At 33.0% G+C, this 22,852-nt stretch overlaps 1 protein-coding gene across 1 annotated transcript in view; it reads left to right on the top strand.

The window, feature by feature from the left end:
* Positions 1 to 3,002: 3,002 nt before the first annotated feature.
* Positions 3,003 to 22,852, top strand: part of LOC145677485 (uncharacterized) — a gene marked incomplete at its 3' end in the record, with an annotated part of 40,722 nt that continues 20,872 nt past the window's right edge. Inside the window, 5 exon segments of the mRNA XM_081747963.1 lie at positions 3,003 to 3,156; positions 3,698 to 3,880; positions 11,682 to 11,857; positions 16,823 to 16,896; positions 20,098 to 20,227. Coding sequence (XP_081604089.1) covers positions 3,034 to 3,156; positions 3,698 to 3,880; positions 11,682 to 11,857; positions 16,823 to 16,896; positions 20,098 to 20,227 — 686 coding nt within the window.

The raw sequence follows: 22,852 nt of genomic DNA, 5'->3' as shown, positions 1-22,852 counted from the left end.
AATGAACAAATGATTAGATACGTATTTAAAACCCAAAGTTAAAGTGAAACGGTGATTTGCCCATATCGGTTTATTTCGTGACTACTTATTCAATTACATTACGTGTATTTTAGAGAAAATATCTTACATCGAAAAACAAATGTTAACTACTATTAGTAACTAATCTGAAATACTGTGTTTGGCGGACTCTGGCTTCGTTCAAAGTGTTCAGATGACACCATTTCATAGTTGGGAATATGGTTACCATCGACAAAACGTCGATGTGCACAAAATTAAAATAAATCGAACAAAATATATCTCGATGTTCCATATTCCGAAAAATTTATTCCATTATTAACATTAATTTTGTGTCCTTTGGCTCCTTTTTCACTTTCCATTGTACTTTGTGGAATTTTGGTGATTATTCCTCCATAGGGCGTGCGATTCCAAGTTTGACAGTCCTGTGATATTTCTATCACTAGTCATTATGACCGTACGAAATTTCATCTAGATTGTTGGGGTTTTTGAACTCTACAAGATGAAGTGTTTTGAGTGATTATTTTTCCGTTCTTCTGTGATTTCGAATATGACTACACTATGTCCTTCAAAACAGTAGTCACTAACACCCTACAAATTTTTGGTGAGGATTGATTGAACGGTCTTAACTATATGGGAGAAGTGTTTATTCGGTTATTATTCCTCTGTCGTGGGTGTGATTCCGAATATGAGCAACTTGATCTTCCCACCACTAGTCACTGTCATCATACGGAGATTGGTTAGGATTGGTTTAGCGGTTCAAACTAATGCGTTCATAAGTAATTCACCGTAATAATTTGGGGGAAAATTGAGCTATACTTGCTTCGCTCCAGTTCTACAGCGATTACTCATGAATGTTACTTTCGCTTCTGCGGAGTCTCTCAAAAAATGTATATTCATTTTAACAGACATCTGTGGACTATTTTCTAAGTTGAATCGAATTAAGGTAACAATGTGTAGTATGACGTCCTATCAACATGTATCGTTACTTACATATAACTATAGTAAAACTTGTCAACTTGGCTACCTCTCTAAGTTGGCCACCTGCTCATCTTGGCCCGGTTCGTCTTGAACCTGTGTTTTCCCATAAGACATTCGTTACTTATTACTCTGTAAGTTGGCCACCTGTCTATCTGGAAAGTTGGCAGCATTGAAACAATGTTTACCCTATGATGATGATGATGATAAATTTACGTGCGTATCTTGGCGACACAAAATACCGTTTTGTTATTTTTCTTGACTGTTTTGTATTCTCATAGAAGAGGCAGATGTTATGTATTTGTTACTGAAGACAAAAAGGCATTGATTCCCACGATTTGTTCTTGGATGTCAATGGCCAGAACACCACCCTGATAAAGGGGTAGTGAAGGAAGATATGAATAAGAAAAAGCACGTACAGGAATTCAGGAAATAGTTGAACGTATTTATTTACCCAGTCTGTTTTGGTAAAACCATTAATTATATCGGCTCCTTTCATCAGTAGAGACCTTTAGTAATTCCGGAAAAGTGTCAAGGTTAAAGCTAAACATCTCAATTGTCAACTATTGGCGCCTGACGGCTTGTTTACATTTACGTCTAGAATTAACCACCATAAAATACGAATTTTTTCTAGTACTGTGTATTGTTATAATTACTCTATATACTTATTTAAAAGTAGCTGTCATGCGATTGCTTACAAAAATCTTACAATCAAGTAATACTAGGAATCCTATTCTAAAAATACACCAATCACACTTATTTACTGTAAGTTAGCCACCTGTCTAAGTTGGCCACTTTTCAATGGAACCGATTATGGTGGCCAACATAGGCAGGTTTCACTGTATAAAAATGAACATGTCACATAAGGCAGTGAATCACATTGCTGTTCCCGGTTAGTAAAAATATGTTCGTTCTGACGACTAAATACAAAGGGCATTAAACAGAGTCGTTCTGACGCGTGATTAGTGCCATACTAAAGAGTTCGACTAACATGTTTCCTGCAGTAGTCACAACTAGGCAGGCCTTTAATATGGTGCTAATCATACGTCAAAACGACTCTGCGTAAGGCCCGAAGTGTCTGCGTGAATAAGTGACTAAGCCTCTCTGGCAGTGATGCCAACCTAAAATGTTATAAAATCTCATCTCGAGAAGTAAAAATTCCTATTTTACTCTAGAATTTCCCACGCTCTACAAAATTTTCAAAATTTATAAAATAGAAAAAGTGAAGCTACTGTATATCATTCACCTCCTTCAATATATGACTCAATTCAGATCTTCTATGTTAATCAAACAGTTTACAAATAAGTAATTAAGAGAGAAAATAAAAAAAATGTTGACGCAAACAAGTACCTTTTGTTGTTAGAAATTACCATTTGCATCACTCATTTGGGTCGTAAGCTTCGATGAAACGTAACGAAAGTAAATAAGTGAAGCCACATAGCTACTCCAGTAATAACGTATGTAACATTTTGGAAGATAGTTGTTTCCCGCTTGGTATTGTTTTTTTTTTTTTTTTTTTTTAATACCAGAGTTTTCAATAAGTTCAATGGTGTTCTTTTTAGATTTTTGAGTCACTGTATAAATCACTTTCTTACTAGCATGCATTTTACAGTATCAAAATTTGACCATTAGGACTGATTTCAGGTTTGTTGAAGTCTTATTAGTTTACTTCCCCCCCCCCCATAAAGAAGTTTATTGGCGTAGATGAAATAAGTGTATGAAAAATCTCATATATGCTGCCAATTTCTACGAAAATTTCCTTTATCTCTTTTGGAGAAATTAATGTCCAAAAAATCCCACAAAATGGGATTTTTCCGACGGGTTGGCATCACTGTTCTCTGGAAGTATTAAATTACAACGTATAGTGAAAGATTCGGCGGACTCTAGGGCCTTTGAATATCTAATTGCACGGTCCAGTTGTCGATAATTTCCTCCAGTAAGAAGGAAATTTGTAACATAGGACATCACGCAAACCATTGAAACTTTGCCTACTCAGGCGGAATTAACTAATGTGAAGACAAAAAGAGTGAACCAATTATAATGTCAAAGTGCAATATTGTGGTAAATAAGTATCACACATCAAAAGTGATAAGAACAAAAGTTGGAACGTGGCCTTTTAAAATATGGTATCTGTGGGCTGCCCACAGTCCCCTTATTGGGAAGGTACGTGGGATCAACTTGCGAAGTGTGAATAAGAAACCCGCATATTTTCGTGTAATGTGGATTCCTTAAACAAATAACCGTTTACCAGGTCATTTAGAAAATTCGTAGCTTGACACATAGATGTCATTCCTAGCAGTAACAGTATATTGTTGTTGGAAACTTCCATCCTTCTTGTGAATACATAGTAAACACCAAATAGGTTAAAGCAGACAGCTGATGATGTAAGTACAAGTGATGTGTTTGTGTTTGTATAACAATAGTAATAATAATAATAACAATACACTGTTAAATAGCGTGACATACATACCGGTACTCCTAACAATGACACACAGACTACTTCAAGCATCAATTGAAAAAAAAAATACGATCAGCAGAAATGGGTGAAAAATTGATTACAATATTTAACAGAAACAGATAAGCGAAGTTAATTAAAATTATGCATGTACTCATATTTACAAAACATGGTTGCATTGAATTGTGACGTGATGCTATGAAAATGAGATCTTAATTTTTTATTTTTGTTTCTGTTTTTGTGTTGCAGGTCCGGCTAGCTAAGGAGCGGAAAAAGGGGGACAAGATCGTGACTGACAGCCAGGAGAGAGCCTACTGGCGCGTGTATCGCCCGCCCCCGGGATATCTCAACTGCCTCGAAACTGCACCCATTCCAAGTAGAACCAGAAGCTTTAGAGCTAAGAAAAAGACTGTTGAGGATCTACGAAAGGAGGTGAGAAACAAAATATATCATTTTTTTTTTTTTAGTTTGATTTGATTTGATTGGTCATATTGTCGCCAATTTCCACAGTAAATACGAAGTTGTTTCGAAATATTTCAAATAAGTAACTCTAAGACCTTTTGAGTGGAACACCATAAACGCCGAAACGCGCCTTTAAGTATTTTGTGAGAAGTCTAAATATTACATTTAATATCCTTAAAAGTTTTGAAGGTATGGTCCTCTTGTTATAACAATTGTAACCTTATCCTTTTTTCGTTCACGCCTCTTTTTCTTCCCTTCTAAGGAAAGTCAAAAAAACGCTTAAACATGGATCTAATTACATTAAATGGAAAGTCCATATATTACATTTCATGCCTGTATGATTTGGAGATTTGCAGATATGGAGATTTTACTATAATAATTGCCACAACACTCACTCACATTTTTTATGTTTATCTTCCCTTTTAAGGGAAACGCCGAAACACGTCTTCAATTACTTTAAATGAGAGGTCTAACTACGAAATTTCATGTCTCCAACCTTAAAGAATTTCAAGATATGTTTTTCTTGTTATAATAATTGTAACCGCACCCTTTTTTTCCATTCCCACCTATTTTTTGTACCTTCCAGTGTAAATATTAAAAAAAAAACTGAAACCGTGTTTAATTATTTTAAATGTGAATTTCATATACTAACTTTCATGTCTCTATCCTTCAGATATTCGGAGAAATAGATTTTTTACTATAATAATTGTCACAACTCCACCTTCGTTTTTCTTTCCTTCTAAGGGAGACGTAATAAACGCTGAAACACTTCTTAAATTATTATAAATGACAAGTCTAAATACCAAATTTCGTGTCTCTAACTTTAAAGAATTTCGAGATATGGTCATGTAATTTTAACAATTGTAACCCTACACATTTTCTTCCCGCCTCGTTTTCTTTCCTTTTAGACGAAAAATCTAAAATGCTGAAACACGTGTCTAATTATTTTAAATGGAAAGTCCATATACCAAATTTTAATGTCTCTATTCTTCAAAGATTCTGAGATGTGAAAATTTCCACTATTAATTATCGTCCACTGAACTCTTATCGTCCTGCTTTTTTCCCTTCTCATGGAAACGTATAAACGCTGAAACATATTTTTAATTATTTTAAATTAAAAGAATAAATACCAATTTTCATGTCTCTAACTTTAAAGAATTTCGAGATATGGCCATCTTATTACAACAATTGTAACTCCCTTGTTTTTTCCTCCATTTTTACCTTGTAGGGAAAATATCAAGAAACGGTTAATCACGTATTTAATTATTTTAAATGAAAAATCTGAATACCCAATTTCATATCTACCTTAAGGGATACCGAGATATGATTATCTTATTTTAACAAAGGCAATCCTCTTCTTTTTTCTTCACGCCTTTTTTGCCCCTTGTAGGGAAAATATCAAAAAAATGTTGAAATACATCTTTAATTATTTTAAATAAAAAGTCTCAATTACTAATTTCATACCTCTAACCTTAAAGGATTTCGATATTTTTTAATGGCCTCCACATCTCTTTACCTTGGCCGATTTTTTTACGATCTTATTTATGGCAGCCTCAAAACTTGCCTCTATCCTTTGCTTTCTTTATTACTTTTTTTATTTCTTTCTTTATATTTCTCTCCTTTCGGCTTTTAATCCTCAGCAAGTTGAGGGGAGGCTCTATTTTTAACTTATTATATAAATGAAGACCACAGGCGAGAAAGGAGGTAAGTGAAGAAATGGTCGAAAATGAGCAAACAGCAGAATTATGTAGACTGAAAGATGTAGTTTGCACGGACTAAATCCCACAGTAAGAAGGTTAGTAAGTAAGAAATTTAATGCTAAAGATTTCGCCCACAAGGGAAGAAGCAGGTAGGTCAGTGAAAAAGGGAAGTTGTGTAAAGTTTTATATATATATATATATATATATATATATATATATATATATATAAAACTGACTTGTCTCCTTTTCCCCCTGTAGCCTTCAATTGTTTAAACTACCCCTGTTTTCTACTTTTTTCTTTTCTTTCTTCATTTGTTTATTATTATATGAAATACTCAACTTGGCAAACAAAGAATAAACGAACACAAGAAAGCTTCCTGAAACGAAAAGAAAGCAGAGGTATATTAATAGTTTTTCTTTCCTCACTTATTTTATTTTAATTTGTTTGTTTTTTTCACTCTGATTATTGTTTATTATTCCTCTTACATGTTTCCACCACCAGAAGTATTGCTGATTTTTTTTTTTTTTTTTTAACTGGTACTCCAGATTTCTTATTTTGTTTTCTCGTCGTTTCTTTCTGGTTTGTTAGGAAACTGGTAACTGGTCCAAATTTCGCTTTTTATATTTTTCCTACGCTGCGTCCTTTGCTCTTGTTGGAATTTTAAAATACTAAAATACTCTTGACAAAAGCACTATCAAAAGTAGCGTTACACTAACATAAAATATATTAAGACATGAAGTTCTAAGCTCTTCAAATTCCTTACAGCTAAAATTGTTTCTTATCAGATTTCTTTCATTTATCCAGTCCAGTCATTGAATGTAAGGCTAATATTACTTCCTTCTTTTTTCTTGTCTTTCCATAATTTGTTTAAATGATATGTCTGGCTACGAAATTACATTTTTTTCATGCTTTTGTTCATTTTCTAATATAATTTTAATTTCATCCTGAGTTCATTTATAATTTATTTATTTTATTAATTGTTATATGTACAGCATAATTCCAGGGAAACATTATCCAGAGTGTGTAGGTCTCTACAGTTGCATCTATCATTTTTATTATATGCATCCTTTCCAAATGAGTTTTAAATGGTCCATGTCCCGACACATATTCCATCACTTCTGTACTTAAATTCTCCATCTTTTCCCTTTAAATTGGGTATAATACTTCTGGTCCTACTCCGTTGTTAGAATTTATCCACTCATTTTTCCATTTTGTTCTCACTAATTTTTCAATGTCATTGTCCGTTTCAGACATTTCTCCTGTTATCTCTACTATTTTAGTTCTTTCATTCGTTTTGATTCAGGTTTTGATACATTTCCTAATTGTATTGGTTCTTCATATGCAAGTAATTGTTGTGCTTCGGCAGGGATTGTTTTGATTTATATTATTTGTTCTTATTAAAATTAGACTTTGCACACTTGCTACCATTGAATTTAATTTGATATTCATGAATATTCAGTGTTCCCATATACCTGAACAATACTGTAAGATTGCCATTAAAATTTTTTTGTGTTATATAATTTAACAATTCTTTTGTCCACTCTAAAATGCTTTGTAGCGATAGTTAATAATTTATTAGTAGCCTTTCTTTTGTTTTCTTTGTGGTTTCTGTTATACAATAGAATAGAATATTTTATTGTCATTGGACTTCACAAGCAATAGACAAGATCCGAATGAGATACATATAGGTACAGATATAAGAAAAAGTAATTATAATATACAGACAATCAGTTGCTGGTTAATAGAACCTAATAATATTTGAAATAAAGTGACACTGCAAATTATGACACAGTTTCTTGACATTCACTAAACTCTTGAATCCAGTAAAATGGATTCGCTATTAACCAATCATATAACTTTTTCTTATAAACCTTAAACGGCAGCTGCTGTATGGAGGATGTTAGTTTATTAAACAGCTTTGGTCCTATAACTAAATAACTATTTTTGATCTTCGATAATCTAATGAAGGGTATATCAATTTTCTTACACCATCTAGTATTATATGTATGTACTTCATCCCTGAGTGCCATATTTGCCAGGTTTAAGTTAGTGTAAAGTAGCATTTGATAAATATATATATACATTAACTGCTGTCATTATCTTAAGCCTGATTAATGATAGTTTACAGTGTTCTTTATCATGTGTTCCAATAATAATCCTGATGGCTTTCTTTTGCAAACCTAAAACATCATGTTTTTGGCTACTGTTATCCCAAAGCAAAATTCCATATCCAATTATGCTGTGAAAAAATGTAAAATATGAATTCCTCATATACTCATAGGAAACTGTATTTTTCAGTTTTCTTAATAAAAAGAGCACCTGGGAGAACTTTGTACATACATATTTGACATGTTGTTCCCAGGTTAATTAGCTGTCTATATATATATACCAAGATATTTAACCTCAGTTTCATAAACTCAGTTTCAGTTACTAGATATGCTTGTGAGATTTAGCTGTTTATCAACCCAGACTCCAAGATACTTAAATTCGTTTACACTTTCAATTTTTGTTTCTTTGATTTTTAATATTGGATTTCACTTCAATTTTTTCCCAAAGACTGTGTATTTCGTTTCGTTAGCTGATAATTTTAATTTGTTTCCATGTACCAATTTTCTAATTCTGTTAATAGTGTTCATTCTTTTTTTCTCTACTTCGTTTCTGATATTACTAGAAAACAATTGCTGGTTCATAAGCGTATCTGACAACGCAAAGGGCTTCTTGCATATATTTATATGATATTCCAAACAAGCGTGTATTGTCAAGTTCCACAATAACGGACCTTGTCGAACCTTGTAGGCATCCCTTTTGTACTTACTGTTATTATGTTTTTCCCGGTATTTGCATTATTATTTCTCACTACAGTAATTTAACATTGTGTTATGCAGTGTCTTGCTTCTATTCATAATTTTTTTTCGTTCTTTGAAGAAGGAGGCCACCATAAATTATTTAATGTCCCACTGATGTCTGCGTAAATTAAAACTTGATATTTTTGATCATCATTATTATTATTATTTACTCTCTTCCATCAATTTTATTATTTTTTTTTTTTCAGTTTTGAATCCAAATTGTAATTTGTCATTTTCTTCGCTTTCTGTTTATCCTCTCTGTTGTTGTCCTTTCAAATAGTCTACTGATTATATTTGATAAACATATAAGTCTATAGCATTTCAGTCTTAAGTTTTTCATTCTTTTGTTTTAGTTTGTCATTTTCCATTTTGAGGTGTTCGCTAATGCTTCGTGTCTTCGATTATTAGATAAGTTATTTTGTAAGTTTTTTTTTCTTAATGCTTTTGCCAAATAATGCTACTTGTCTTGCTCTCCTTGGCTGGTAAATCTACAAATTCTAGAGAAGATTCGTATATTTCGTGAAATCTTCTGATTGCTCTTCCCGTTCTTTTTCATTCTCTTTTGCAGCTTCACTCTCGTCGCCAAAATACATTTCATCGCCGTCTCTTTTATTAAGACTTCTGTTTTCAGTTGGTGAAGTACCCTCTTTTTCATACGATTTCGAAATATGGTCATCTAATTATAATAATTGTAGTCCTATTCTGTTCCTTCTCTCATCTTTTTCTTCCCTTCTAGAGAAAATATATATATAAAAAAAACGCTGAAACTCATGTCTTATTATTTTAAATGGGAAGTCCATATAGCAAATTTCCTGTCTCTACCCCTCAGAGATTCGGAGGTGTAGATATTTTACCATAATAATTGCCACCTTCCTTTTCCCGTCGAATTTCCAAAAATCCTTCCTTAGTGGTACCTTATGTTACAAAGCCTATGCTTTCAGAATTTCAAGTTTCTAGTTTAAGCGGTTTGACCTGAGCATTGATGAGTCAGTCACTCATATATATATATGTCTTCTGTATTACCAGAAATGTCCATTCTTTAGACGGGCTGAACATTTTGCAACATAATAGAATAAAATTTAGGTTGTCTAACAAGGGAAGTTCAGGAGAAAGCACTCGCCTGCAGAAGAAATAAGCATGCCATTTGAAAAAACAATTCATGCTGATTACAAAAAGCTAATAAAATCCTGGAAGGTTCAGAACTTTTTCAGAGATTCAACGTTAAATGCACGATTGCGCCTCCTCGTGACCAGATGATTTGAACTTGCTATTGCTTGATCACTGGGATCCATTCACTGAAAAATTGTCCATTGCAAGTTGGATTACGAATAGCAAAGACGTAATGGTTGACAATATAACAAAGAACTGCACATGACTTGTACAACCATTTGATGTGTTTGGATTCCGACCAATCAAAGATTATGGCAGGAGATTTGTATATACATAGTATGAAATTTCTTTATCCGGACATTATGATGATATACAAACGAAGCAATCAAATAAAGTTCGTGTCCATGCTAATGAATCATTTCCGATCACCGCGACACATTACATTGTTTCAGTTTGCGTTCCACAAGGCAGGCAACAAATTATATACCTTTTGAATCACTTGTTGGATTTGCTTTTCGCTTTGGCTATGCGAACTGTTCTCTTGACAGATGCAACGCAATTGCACATATAAAATGCAATGTGTGCTGCAAGTTAGTCTTTTGCCTGCGTAATTTCTTCATAGAACAGAAGAATAATAGTGGTCAATTTTCATTTCTAACCTATCATTATTGTGAACTGTATAATTACTAATTTTTAGTAATAAACCCGTTAGTTATTGCAAAACAGCTTTATCTGTTACCTTCGATAGTTTCAATTCGTATTCAGTATTCATTGCTAATAATACTTAACGCGTTTAAATACTCATTTTTTCATATAAATTTCCAAGTTGAGTCCCTCGAACAGTTCTCAACCGTAAAGGATTTTTTTTTTTTTTTGGCTTGTTCTAACCAGCATGAATTGGTCCTTCAAATAGCATGCTTAGTTTCTCCGTAAGCGAGTGCTTTCTCTCGAACTTCCCTTGTAAGTTGAGGGCTTTCTGAGGTACTCTATATCTTTTGAAGCTCCGGAACATGTGACCCCAATTCACCTTGAGTAGAAAATCGGGAAATGACTTCATACACGATTAGACCTATTAAATATCTATCTGTACACAAACTTCGATGCCTGTAGGTGGCTCCTTTCTATGGGAAAATCTGATGACACTTACATACATTATTTTACATAATAGTAAGACTATAATTTGTTCGTGAAAAGATAAATAAGCATAGGTAAGAATGTATAAAACAATCAGATCTATAAAATAACTCCGATATTTTATTTTTAAAGAAAGATGGGGAAAATGTGTTCTAAATATTATTGTTTACATTACAGTCATTACACTAATTTTCGATTACTTTTTCCTTGCTGTCAATTTATTAACATAAAAAATAATGGTAAAACATATAATAAAATTTATCACGCTAGCTCGAGATCATCATCATCTTTTATGTGCCCTGTAGGCTAAGGGACACGAATGATTAATGAAATTGAATATGAATAAAAATAATTGTGGTATAATACGGGAAGAAATGGAAGAACCCCTAGAAAACCCACGGACACGATGGTGCTCACTACTAACATGACCTAGAATCGAAGCACGGACCCATAGCACCAAAGCTGAGCTCTCTATTGTCTCCCACGTTAACTCGAGACTATCTAAATATAAAGAAAGCGTCCTGATCGGTATTCGTGTTAACACGTTCATAATCCTATTCTATATGATTTAAACTAGCAGAAATTTTCTGCGGATTTTTTTTTTTATTATTATTATTGTAACGCTGAATTGACAAGCTAAAACTGTTAGAGAGAGAATAGTAATTTCCATTCTTTGCTACCGTTATCAAAGTTCTCATGCATGACCGAATCCTGTTTTACACTGAATATCTCCAAGGAAAACTGAAAGCGAGACTGGCCATTTGACCTTTTATGTTTCAAGGTGAATAATTCAATCTCCATGTAGTTTCAATACGTGTTCTGATCCTTTTCTTTGTGGTGTTACATTTATTTTAACACAATTTCGTATCTTTAAAAAACGAAAGAAAGAAAAATAAGAAATGACCCTGTGAACTGTGTGATCTTCAGTGAGACGCAATGAGTTATGTAGTGGAGCTGAAACTTTTCCTTGTTTCCCGCAGGTGGAGTTTCTGCAGAACTGCCTGGTGAGAACTCGGCTGAAGGTGTCTCAGGCGGTGGACAATTTGATGCAGAACTGTGACACCTACACGGAGTACGACCCATTTATCACAGCTGTTCAGCCGTCTAATCCGTGGATTGGCGATGACGTCAACTATTGGCTGCTCAATAGCCCACTGTAAGTACAACGAAATAGCCAATTCTCTTTTCTATTAAGAACGAGGATATATATATATATATATATATATCCGATAAACCCATTTTCTGTAATTGTAAAAGACAGAAGTTTAAGTTGAAAACTTTCTTTTTTGTCTCTCTCTTTTTTAAGAACAAAAATAGTTAAATTGGCTTTCGATTTTCCGCCCAACATATAGATTAGCGACAACGCAAGTAATTTATTTGCTTTAACAGAACTTTAGATGTTCGGTAAATTAGTAGTAGTTATGTTTTTACTTAGTTTCTATTAAGTTGTTTCATTTAAATACCCACTGGATGATTATCCTAAGGCGGAAATAGGCTATTAGATTGAGGAAAATGCTTTTAATAATTCTTAAACCGGAAGATTTTAGCTTCGAATTATGATTAGTTCATAAATTATTATTTAGGGAAGTTGTAGCGTATGAAATTAGTGTTGCAACGAACGAAATAAAAAAAAATCGTCTAAGAAGTGTTTAACTAGTCGCCACTGAGAACTATCAAAATATGAGTTTGTCAGAAAACATAATAACCCTTCATAAAATGAAAAACTAGAGGTTGAACTCCGGTAAACAGTTTCTTATCAGAGCAATAGTAGTTCTTCATCACAACATATATTTTGCAGGAGAGATGTATATAGTCTATTATTATAATTCTGTTAGTCATAAATTTCTTACCTTCTAACACTCGGTATGCTAACATCTTCCGTTTGTGGACGATTTTAAATTCTTGTTTGAAATCGTAACAAAAATAAAACGAACGTGATTCGTACAATATAAAGAAATAATGAAGTGATAAATGTAAAATGAATGTAGTAAAAGCAATTTTTTTCTTTGTAAAAATATGATTAGGATGTTAATGCATTCATGTTGATGTTACACCCAACTTTATTAGAAATCTATCAGTCTTTTCTGACTCCAAATTAATTTTCACATTGAAATAATTGCATACACTATTAGCAAAATATGTATATAAAATACATTAGGAAAATTTCAAAATGTTGAAAATTTTAAAGTATAATGAAACGCCATCAATACTTATGCTTAAAGACTCAAGTCTTGTCTCGATCGATTACACTAGTGGATGTCCAAAAGAAACCATTATTAAAGTTATAAAGAATTGTTTAAGTGCAACTGACGAACCATCGATAAAATTGTAGAGTGGATAGTGCAAAGTTGGTTGTCGCATTGAACATCGGATTTAGCGACTAGTATGGATCCACAAGGTCAACACAGACCATCCAATGCATGCGTACTCAACTCGAAAACACGTTCCCTACAACCATGCTTCGTATACTTCAATTAGGGTTATTCCACTAGGCACTACTGGGGTCATCCACTTCTCACTTGAGTTTAGTAATGCTAACGACCGATATAACGAACATGCGAATTGGATGGTAGAAGCCTGAAAATGTGTATTATGGTCTAATGAAGGATTTTTTTAGCCCTCCATGGATGGGCGTACACGTAATTGACCGAAACCATACAAGCAACTGCCTCCTTCGTTTATTGATATCAACAGTGTAGGCAGATGGCGCTGGGTATGTTTGTAGAACATGCTATAGGACAAGAACTAAGTCACGTATTAGCTATTGACGAATACATAAAACATCAATATCATTTACCTCCTTTCAAAATTTCTGGTATCACTTTTGCTTCAGCAGTGACGTAACTAAAGTACTGAAGATGTAACTAAAAACATTACCTGCAAGCAGATTAACAGACAGTCCTCCAGAAAATTTTCTCCGGTGGCGAGGGGCTGCACTAGGACACTATAGTTGCTAGGAGTCGTATCCTGCATAAGTGAATCGCAGTTTAATTTACCTTCGTGATGACTCAGCGTGCGCAATTCAGCTTCGGCAAGGAGGCAGAGGACCTTCAGGTTGTTTGTCTATAAAAACACTGCAACCGAAGAATTTAATGTTTGCCCTGTTATTTTTCATATAAACATCAGAGGGACAGTATACAGGGTGGTAAGAAACTATTTGGACGAACTTCGTGAGCTGATATCTGACACCAAAACAAGCAAAAAAAAGTCCTCTGGAACTTTAGTCAGTGGGGGATAGTTTCGGCGATATAAGGTGCCGAAAGCGTGGGAAAAATGATCTTCAGAGGACTGTAATTCAAAAACAACGCTACGTAGAGAGTGCGGTTTAGAACATGAAACTCGAAGTCATATCTGCTCGATTGAAGAATGTATGTTTCAAACCTCTGCAAGATGTATGCGAGAGATTCTTCAAAGGAACGTAGGGATCTCATATAATGGCAAGTAATCTCTACGTGGTGTTGTTTTTTAATTACAGCCTTCTGAAATTCATTTTTCCCACGCTTTCGGCACCTTATATCGCCGAAACTATCCCTTACTAACCAGTTACAGAGGACTTTTTTTTTTTTTTTTGCTTGTTTTGGTGTTAGGAATCAGCTTCCGAAGTTTGTTCAAATAGTTTCTTACCATCCTGTATATCGTACACTCTTGATGGAACTCATCCAATTTTGACCAAAATTATAATGGTGATAGAAGGTGAAGAATTTAGTACACAAGTTAAATATTTTGGTGTACAGACCTTGAATTTCTGAGTTATTATCCATGGATTTGGTGTTCAACTTATTGAAAGGTTATTATGTGTGTGTGTTATGCTATCGATGATAATAATCTGATCTTGAAATTGGGTAAGATTGTAGACCTTGTGTAGTTTGGCACGTACAGGAAACATTATGGTATACACATCATTAGTTCTCGAGATATTGACCACCAAATTTGGGTTTGGAATTATTGAAATTAAGAAATCCCACTAAATCACGATCAATAAAACCCATCCGACCTTTAACAAACTTGGTAAGGTGATATAGGTTGGCGAGCTTCGTATACATTCGAGTATAGTATGAGATAAAGTGGAAAACAGATTTTTAATTTTCCGAGTAATTGGGCATCGAAGTTAGGTTTAAACTCAGAGAAATTAAGAAATTTCACTGAAACACAATTGATGGAATTCACCTGATCTTGTCCAAAATTGCAATGGTGAAAGAACGTTAAAAGCTTATTACACATATGAAATATTATATTGCATAGGCCTTTGGTTCCTGAGTTATTGCCATCAAAGGTGGAGTTCATTATATGTGGTATGCTATTGACTGAACTAATCTGATCTCGACCAAATTTGCCATGGTAATAGAATTCGTGTAGTTAATACTTTCACGAAATATTATATTATACAGACCATTCGTTCTCGAGTTGTTGATCACCAAATTTGGGATTGTACTTGGTGAATAAAGAAATTTCACTAAATCACGATCGATAAATCCCAACCAATCTTGACCAACCTTGGTATGGTGGTAAAAATTGACAAGATTTGTGCAATTTCAGCATAGTATGAAATACATTATTATGGTGTACAGATCTTTAGTTTCTAAGTTACTAGCCATCGAATTTGGGTTTGAACTCAGTGAAATCAAGAAATTTCACTACAAAGTGATTGATGGAACTCATCCATCTTGATCAGATTTCGCATAGTGGTAGACCTTTATGAGCATTTTAATATTAAATTGTACAGATCTTTGATCCTCGAATTATTTTCCGCCGAAGTTGGGGTTTGGACTTAGGTGAGTCTAAACCTCAAGTTTGATAGCCAATAACTTTAGAATCAAATGACTGTATACCATGGTATTTTACACATATATATTAAGCTTCTTAAGGTCTACCAATATTTAAAATTTTAGTCAAGTGGAGATCTATAGTTCTTGAGTTATTAGCTACAAAATTTTGGGCTTGGATATATAAATCTGTTACGGGAAGTAAATGCAGTGTATATTTATAAACAATATTTGCTAATAAAAATCAATGACGAACGATCTTCTTCCGCAATAAGGAAATTTACTAGTTTATAAAACATAAATTATGAGGGGGCAAATAACAAGATTGGTCTGAAATGCAAATACTACATTTTGCTCTTGAAGTTGTATAAAAATACATCTTATTTTCACTCCATTTCTTAACTTCAATTTTCAAACGTGGAAAGACATCACCTATCTACAGAACGTGTAGTGCATTCAAAATATTTTCCCCCTTTCAGAATATAACTGTAATTTGAGACTTCCAAATAAAAATAATAGTATTCGAAATATTGAAAGAAAATACAACACTCGACTGCTGGCAATAACGCGTCCAGTGACCGTAGCTGCCTAAAAGCAACATGAAATAATAGTGGCGTCATTGGTCCTCTCCCCCTTTTTTAAATATAGCACGTACACCTGTCAGATGCCAGCTTTCCTTAACAGCATAGTATATGTGTATAATTTATATAAGAGATAATACTATAACTGATTCAGATTGTTCTATTAGTTAAATAAATAAGTTATATAGGATGATACATTTTGTACTCATCTTACAGTCACGTCAGGAAATTTGTAACAATCTAGATCTGGGTCAGAAAGACTTGATTGTTGACAGAGTTGAAAAACTATGGTGTCTAAATTAAAAAAAAAAAAAAAAACTCACGTGTTCAAATAAAACTAAGAACATTTTACATTAATTACGTGGTAAGTACCTTAAGAATGAACTCTGAAATCGCAATGACTGTGACATCAAATAATATGAAATTTCTGGGAGATAAATAAATGATGAATACTGTTGTTAGACATTATCCTTTCTCGAATGTGAATAATTTCTCAGTCATGATGACTACGAGCATGGCATCCTTAAATATTTTCTTCCCCTGTAAAATTGTGCAGAACACTGCCAAAAATGTCTTAATACTGTACTTGTAAGTCTAGTCTAAAAAGAAAATGTTCCTTTTTTAAAAAATTGTTCCTGTCAAAGAGCCTGAACCCTGAATATGAGTAGAAGACTTACAAAAATGTTCAATTCTTCAGGTAGAACGTGTATTGTACTGCATTTTGTTCTAGAATGGGCTATACTTCATATATTGTATTGCATTTTCTTCTTCTTTTAGTGTTGAAGTTCCAACGGACAAGAGGGTGAAGAGATGGGCACTTTCAATGGAAGATCTTGTCAGTGACCCTACAGGTATTGTTAGCAATCTTCTAATTAAAGGTGGATTTTCATTAGGTTAACAGCGTAAAAGAGAAATTGTAACGGCGTAAGACAACTTTGATTTAAAGAAAACAGGATAAAAGGATAGAAAAAGGGGTAAAGATGTTATGAAAACGAAAGTAGGGTCATTAGAAGAAAAACTGTATTCAAATTGATACATAAAAGATTTTTTTATTTGTCACATCAAAAGGTGTTTACACCAAATTGTTATAATTAACCAATGGAATCAATTGCATGTTGTAATCTTACGGCACACCAGCATCAAGTTCAAAATTTATTCAATTCCATTACAACTAATGTTTTTCATTATAGTGAAATATTTCTATTTCAATTTGGTAGTAGAAGCAGTGGTCTGAAAGAGACCGAAATAAAATCTTTAACTTTGGCAGTGTACCAGGATCAATCTACTTCAATACATGCAATGAGCATGCTGCCCTATTATGCATATAAATCTTTCTTTCAAAGTGAATGAGATCTTGGTCACCGACAATACACACTCAAAGGAAATATTATTTTACGAATACTGAGCTCTTCCGTAATTACTTATTACTACTCGATTCATGCTTTCCTTCAACTTTTAGGTAACTGTCTTAAGAAATACTCTACGCACCATTGTTTTTTATGATGGTGAATGTTTATTTACATTACTTGAACGACTAGGTTTCGTGAATATCCTATACAGAGAATTACATCACAATTGGAGAATAAATCGATCTTTGAAAAGAGTACTAACACACTTTAATGCCAAAGCTACGAAATAGTTGTCACGTTTTACTTAAAGCACAACTAATTAAATTAATTAAGAAGGAACAAAATATAGCTAGATATTCTATAGGTCATTAAGCGGTAATTTATGAGAGAAATCTGTTTCACAGTGCATCCTTTTAGAACTCAGAAAATTACATTGCAAAGATTAATTACATAGGGTACTTGATCTGGTCCCAGCTTCTAGTAGCACACGTAAACAGAAAGTTATACACTTCTTGCACTACATCATTGTATCCAGTGCAAAGTTTGTGTCGGTTGTCTTCTTAGGTTATTTCATCATGAATGTCTCTTCTCAGGCTATTCGAGGGGTTGCAAATACCTAATTTAAGCGATGCTTCCTCGTCTGTCATCTGTATTGAAAGGCCATTCCCTTGTTGGCCCAACCTGCGTAAGCAGAGTGGTTAAAGTTCATAAATACCTCTAGGACCTCTCGAATAAAAGTGGTAGTGCAGCACACCAAACTTAGTGCATCGAGCAGTCTCTAAATGTCGTAAGTCAAAATTGACGCATTTCGCATGGAAGACTCTCGCCGTGAATGGTTAGTAAAATAATTAAAGTTCAGCTTTAGAATAATCTTGAAGATCAGAGCTTCGTCACACAGTATCCACATACGTATTGAATGTTAGAAGTTCGGCCTTTTGACTCACATTCTCTTACGTTAGCTTATATAGTAGCTGTTTGCGGAACCGCATTTTCCAGCAAACGGGTTTCTGTTTCAAGTTTAACTACTGAAAGCTAAAAGAGAATTGTAAATCTTGGTTTCTCTTCTTATTTTTTATATGTACACAATAATAAACTGTGTTTACCAAATGATGTTTTCACTATTTTCCAATTTTTAATAAAAATACATTTATTAATGTTTTCATATTTTCCTGGTCGTACACGTGATGATGTTAAATATTCCTCACAATAGAAAAGATACTGCAAAAATAAGGGTAAGAGCAAAATACACAATCAAGCAAACGGTTTACGCATCAATGGAAATCATAGTTAACAGTTTACTATGATCTATTTCTTAATAGGTTAGTGGTATGGTTTTGTAGCAAATATATTATTAGAGTACGTTTGTTTTATATTGGCACGCTTCCCGCCTAAATTATGGATCTGTCTGCAATGCATTGTTGCCATACCACGGTTAAGTTGACAGTTACAATACGCTAGGAAACACAGCAAAATGCCACATCACTTACAAGTCCGTGTAACACATTTGTTCGCGTGCAGCAACTAAGCACTTCAAATACCCGCCAAATAACAATGACTTCATTTAATGGGCTGGCTGACAACTAACGTCACCTACACGACAAAGCCAATAAGACGGCTATTAGATTAAGACGTTCACGTGAATGCTAGTAGAAAGTACTTTAAAAGCCAACCAAGTGCACTGGCGGGAAGCGTGCCAAGATAAAATGTACTCTAATAATAAGATAGCTTAATTAACAGGAAACAAATTGCCATTACTTTTCCAGTTTCAAACAAGATAACATAAATTTAATTTTGACGTATTCTGTTCCTAAACACTTATCATTAATGTACCTCAGAGTGTAATTCTAGAGCTATTTTTTCTTGTGATTTTTATCAAAAAAATGTATCTCAAAATCCACATGACTTGGATAATGAACTGTACATATGGACTTTATGTACACAACACTATAATTGGGCATTAAGCCTGTTGTGTTGTATATTAAATAAATAAAGAAAGAAAGAAAAACACAAATAACATAATATTTAAAATAACTCGATAACTAGAAAAAGCTAATTCTCAATAAAATATATCTTACTTAATTTTCTCTAAGTTAGGTATATCAACAGAAATTTATACAAGAGTAGAAATTAATTATCTTACTTTGAAATCGGATAATACCAAATGCTATATATTGGTTGATATTTTAAGAATAATAATTAATGATAATTTAAGACTACAATTTTACAGATTACGGTTTTTATAACTCCAGTAAATTGAATAAAACTCAGTTTATTATTATTATTATTATTATTATTATTATTATTATTATTATTATTATTATTATTATTATTATTATTATTATTATTATTATTATTATTGTTATTATTATTATTATTATTATTATTATTATTATTATTATTATTATTATTATTATTATTATTATTATTATTATTATTATTATTATTATTATTATTATTATTAAAATTTATGATTATAGAGTTAGTGTTTATTACATTTAATTATTGATTTAATAACATTTAACTGAATAGTTTACAAAGTTATGTGACTGAAGCTATTGTGCATCGCAATTTATACCATATAATAGTATGTTACACCATCTATGGCTTCTCAAAATTCACATATTATATTTTGATCTTCCTATATAGTTTGTTGTCTTTCTGGGTACCGTATTAATATTAAAATAAACGTTGTTGTTGTTTCAGGTCTGCAAGAGTTTACGAATTACTTACGGAAGGAATACAGTCATGAGAACATTAGATTTTGGATGGCAGTGAACGACCTCAGGCATAGTGCTCAATCACAAATCATCAGAAAAGTTAGAGAGATTTTTGAGTAAGTAAATCTTTTACAACTTTTAGTTCTTTACACTTATTCAGTGTCTTAGGTATAAGGTAAGAAGTGCTTAAAAAATCCAAACCTTTCGCAAAATATATTTAAAATTTTTCAACAAGTGAGATTTTTGTATCACAATACATGAAGCGCAAATATACAAAAATATAAAAGTTGTAAGTTTATACAGTTTTATTAACATACTAGCGGAAGTTTCCATTCTTTACCAGGGAAAAATAAGGTTTAATAAATGTAAAATCCAACATTTGAATATTATAGAAATTGCCACCCTTTTCTTCTTTAGAAGCGGAATTTTCGAGAACTATGCTACATGTGTTTGCTCATTTTTAAGGGTTATAGCGAATTTCATACTCCAACTTTAGCAAAGCCGTGTTTTCTGAATAAACTCGGCATTTTCTGAATAAATAATTGCAAATTAGAATGTTATAAAAATATCTCTCTTTCCCTCCTTTAAGAATGGAACTCTCGAAACCTCTGAAAGCCGTGTATCTTTATTTTTAAACTTCAGTAATTCGTAAGATACACTATTCTTGGCAAAAAAAAAAAAAAAACCGATATGTATTTTTTAAAAAAACTTGGTCTTTGCTTTCGTGACTAAAGAAGTTTTCTGTCCAAATTTAACGTTTATAGCTATGGTAATATGATAAAGGCGTTGATGAGTAAGTGACTTTTACTCTTTTATATAATAGTATAGATATGTAGATTTTGCTTAAGAGCCTGCCTTACTAAAAATAATACAAAATTTACCATTTTTCTTTTGCTTGTTTATTCATCAGTGAAAGGAGATAATGAAACGCAAGTCACCACAATCATAGATAATGCTATTCTACAACAGAAAATATGAACCTGAAGAATGTTCCATCCTTAGAAATTACAGTGTTGCCAGAAAAACAATTTCCCTAAGATCTAAGTTAAGGCAGCGAGTAGAGGAACAAACACAACTGCATTTGGTTACGTATCGTATTGTTTTGGTTTCCTGTGAACTACTTTTTAAATAATAGTTGTATTTAGTTTGTAATAAATAAAATAGTTTTAACATACAGTTATTAAAACTAAATAATAATTTTAATTAAAAAGTAGTTCTCAAGGAACCAAAACAACATGATACGTAATCAAATGCAGTTGAGTTCATTCCTCTACTCGCTGTCTTAACTTAGATTTTAGGGAAATTGTTTTTCTGGCAACACTGTTATTTCTATGGATGGCAACACTGAACATTGTTCAGGTTCATATTTTCTGTTGTAGAATAGCATTATCTATGATTGTGGTGACTTGCATTTCATTATCTCCTTTCACTGATGAATAAACAAGCAAAAGAAAAATGGTGAATTTCGTATTATTTTTAGTAAGGCAGGCTCTTAATGTCTCAACAATGTTTCCAAATATGAATTTTTGAAGTCAAAATACACTTACAATATAAAATAAAAAGTCTCAACTAGTTATTGCCCTCTTATCACATATCTGATTCGAAGATGTGTAGATTTTTTTCAATATTGGTGACCCTATGTGGAATAGTTGACACAACTAAAAGGAATTTCTCATCACTAAAATTCCCACGGTGCCATTTACAGTAACATCATGTCATGCTAAGTTGACATACTCTAAAATTTTGAAATGTTTTTTTCTGGAAGTAGAGACTGAAAATCATCTTTCGTATACAACGTAAAAGTATGCTACAATATTTTTTTTAAAAAAACGAACCAAAATTTCTGTAGTGCCATGGAAACGAGAATGGAGGTTTCCACAACTTTCTTTTATTTATATTAATATAACAATAAACCAGTTGAGAATGCTCCAAAAGTATTGTCAGGACGAACTTAAAAAGTATGGAGCGGGACGAATAACTGTGATTGTTCCTACATGTAAAAGTCATTTTTTTTTTATCTATCCACATCTCCTTCTGTTTCTCGCAAAATTTCGCAAAATATAATCTCTCTATGACTTACGGTTCCCGAGAAAAGGCTCTTCAAATCTCCCAAAATTCGAATTTTTTGGCCAATATCCGGGAAACGGTGGCCAGTTTGCCAGTAGCCAGTTGTCCAGTGGCCACCGGTTACTATTTGGTACCAAAATGTTCACCATCCTCTTAGGTATTGATCAACACCAACATCATCTCTCTATGACTTATGGTTACAGAGATATGGATCCTTAAATCTCCGGAAATCGGCCATTTCTGGCCAATATCTCGGGAACGGTAAGAGTGACGCGAAAAATTCCATCACTTTCTCAGGTAGTTTTTAATGCTCTGTCGAATGGAGGGCTCAAAATTGAAAAAAAAAATGCAAATGACAGACAGTGGACAGACAGACAGACACACAGACATAGAGAATTTAGTAACGAACTTTTTAAGTTCGTTGAAAATTTAAAAAATAAACATTATCTGGAATAGTAAATGTGTTTTTCTTTTTTTTTTTTCTTTGTTTAATTAACGTTCTACAATTATGTTCTAAGGCTAAGGAAGATGGTGATGACAATGAACGAAATCAGTCAAATGAAGAAAGTAGGAGCAAATTAGAGAACCCCGAGAAAACCCACGCTCACATTGTTTGCCCACAAAGCCTATTTGACATGAGCTGGAATCGAACGAGGTACCTTACACACCAGTAT

The sequence above is a fragment of the Thermobia domestica genome, unplaced genomic scaffold (genome assembly GCF_964235325.1).
Source record: "Thermobia domestica unplaced genomic scaffold, izTheDome1.hap1.1 HAP1_SCAFFOLD_931, whole genome shotgun sequence".
Classification (NCBI taxonomy): Eukaryota; Metazoa; Arthropoda; class Insecta; order Zygentoma; family Lepismatidae; genus Thermobia; species Thermobia domestica.
The sequence above is the reverse complement of the archived record's forward strand: the minus strand, read 5'-3'. Positions and strand labels throughout refer to the sequence as shown.